Below are 2,912 nucleotides of genomic sequence, written 5' to 3' on the forward strand. Positions count from 1 at the left end.
TGCCGAAAAAAACTGCAGCTAACTGCATTTCTCTTTGAAACAGTAGATCTACTGTGTTGCATTCTACAGACCCTCCATAGACAAGATGGATCTATAAAATGTATGCAACTATACATATCCCATTGTCTTCTTGACCATATGTAAAAAAGGGTGTTATAGACCCATCGAGCTTTAGTGTAACAATTTTTAACTATAAACCCATTTCTTTGGGTATAAGTATGTAGTTAGTTGATGTCTCAATATCTAATATCTCTTTACAAATCTATGGGGAGTATGCTATAAGTACAATATCTCCGAGGAGTCAAGCTCTTCAGCCTCAATGTAATCAAATTGATCATATCAATATTACAATCTGCCAAGAATTGTCAATAAGAGCTTCACAATCGTGAGTCGTGACATCCCTAACCATATATAAGATGCATAATTAGGTACCCTATCATCATGATCTTGTGCCTTGTCGAATGTGCTATGTATAAATAGCATACACGCTTTTGCTAGGTTGGAGGTGCTGTTGGACAAGCTCATTAAAACACCTTTTTCCTGCCTGAATCTCTTCATAAGTCTTGCAAGCACTCATAAAAGAAGTCCACATATCTTTAGAGGGGTGAGACGGCAATGCCTCAAGGAGTTTTCCTGCATCACACAAGCATCCTGACCTTGCAAGAAGATCAACCATACACATAAAATGACCTCCATTGGGATTTACCCCATACTTATCACTCATCATTTGCATATACTCTCCACCTTCCATCACAAAACTATTTCTGCTACATGCAGTAAGAAGACACAAGAATGTAACTGAATCTGGACTTGTGCCCTTCATTTGCATCATCTCGAACATTTCCATAGCCCGTGTACATTGATTGTTACTTCCATATCCATTTATCATCGTATTCCATAAGACCACATTCTGTTTCGAGTTCTCAAAAACACCCCGTGCATCATTAAGACGGCCACATTTAGAGTACATGTCCACCAAGGCACTACTAATATGAACATTAGTCTCAAATCCTTTCTCCAGAAGTTTCATGTGCACTTCTTTACCTTTAGCTATAGCTCCAACACTACCACATGCTTTCAAAATACAAGCAAAGATAGTGGCATCGGGTACAATACCTTCAAGTTCTAATACTTCGAAACATATAAATGCTTCCTCGAATGGTCCATGCTCTCCATATCCTGAAATCAGAGCCGTCCATGAGATTTCATCTCGATAGTCCATCTTATCAAACACTCTTTGAGCTTCAGTGAGATAACCACATCTGGCATACATGCCCACCAATATGTTCCCAATTATAGGGTTTTCTTCAAGCCCATCTTTTGTGATTTGTATATGATTCTCTTGGCCTTTGTCTATTGCATATACACTCCCACATGCTTTCACAATGCTAACATAAGTAACACAATCTGGATGTATACTATCCGACTTCATCTGTTCAAGGCATTCCATTACATCATGATAGGCACCATGATCGGCATATCCAGTGATTAGAGCATTCCATGAGACCAAATTTCTATGCATTAGTTTGCTATGGACATGCCTTGCCTCATTTAGAAATCCAAACTTTGAATACATATCTACCAAACCACTAACCACATAAACACACGTCTCATAACCCATACACATAACATCAACATGAATGTTCTGTCCTTTCTTGACCTGTTTCAAGCCGCCGCAAGCACTCACGGCAGCCAAGAGGGTATAACTACTGGGATGGGTTCTTTCTTTCCTCATTTGGTCATAAAGGCGAAGAGAAACATGGCATTTCTCAGTCTCAACAAAGCCAAGCATGAGGGAAGTCCATGAGTAGACATTTTTGAGAGGAAGTTTTGCGAAGGCGGTCGAGGCGGGAAGCAAGCGGCCGCATTCCACAAATAGGGGAACAATGTAGTTTCCGACATCGCCATGGCCTTCAAGGCCAAGAGTGCATATGTGGGTGTGGAGATGGTGGGCAAGGGCAGAGTCCTTTGCCTCTCTACACTTGTGCAAATGGCTGATTAGGTCTTCCACTGGTAGCAGGTGCAGGGGAGCATGAGCAGAGCTTGATCCCACATACTTCATGGCTTCCTAGATACCACCAGCCATACCTTCTCTCTCTCTCTCTCTCTCTCCGCCTGCAGGAGGTCTTGTGTTCGACTCCTGAAAGGTGAAGGTGGCCACCATAATTGTATTTGGTTCCACCATGGGCCTAACAATAGGCAATGGTTCCGCGGCCTATCGGCTTATGAGTTCTAACGGTTCGGTTCGGGTTTCTTAAACGGTTCGGTTTCGGTTTGGGGGTTTATCGGTTCGGTTCGAGCGGTCTTGTGTTCGAGGGCTCCTGGAAGGTGGCCACCATAATTGTATTTGATTCCACCATGGCCCTAACAATTGGTAATGGTTCCACGACTTATCGGCTTATGATTTCAAACGGTTCGGTTCGGTTTGTTTTAGGTTCAGGTTTCTTTAACGGTTCGGTTTCGGTTTGGGGTTTATTAGTTTGGTTCAAGCCTTTATCTGTTTAACAATTTTCGGTTTTTAGGGTTTGAAATCACGCTTCAAACTGTTTAAAAAATAATTTCTACCATTTTAAAATAAAAATGTGCAATTTTGAATTAAAACCTAACTTGAAAACCAAAAACAAACCGTGGTTTTAACAGTTCAAAGGTTTGAAAGTCTCTAAAACCATTTGGTTTGAGCTTAATTTTTTTGTAACGGTTTCAATTTAAATGGTTTTGTGGTTCGGTTTAAGTTTCAATTTTCTTTTAAACAATTTGAGTTTGACATTCTTCAACCGAACCAAACCGTTGTCAATTGTTACATTGCCCTTCCCATGTGGACTTGGACATTCTCTTCTTGGTTTCCTTCTTCCTTCCTCTTCTTCTTCTTCTTCTTCTTCTTCTACTTCATTGACATGGTGGGGTTGCGCTAT

The 2,912-nt window shown here is 40.9% G+C and overlaps 1 protein-coding gene across 1 annotated transcript; it reads right to left on the reverse strand.

Annotated features, from left to right (window-relative positions):
* Positions 1 to 466: 466 nt before the first annotated feature.
* On the reverse strand, positions 467 to 2,062 carry LOC147860603 (pentatricopeptide repeat-containing protein At2g13600-like). Its single transcript, XM_087324124.1, has one exon. The coding sequence runs from the start codon at positions 2,060 to 2,062 to the stop codon at positions 467 to 469; it is 1,596 nt and encodes a 531-aa protein (XP_087180250.1).
* Positions 2,063 to 2,912: the final 850 nt, after the last annotated feature.

This window comes from Azolla caroliniana, unplaced genomic scaffold (genome assembly GCF_043228905.1).
Source record: "Azolla caroliniana isolate FFs.n. ecotype wild unplaced genomic scaffold, voAzoCaro1.0.p SCAF_9, whole genome shotgun sequence".
Classification (NCBI taxonomy): Eukaryota; Viridiplantae; Streptophyta; class Polypodiopsida; order Salviniales; family Salviniaceae; genus Azolla; species Azolla caroliniana.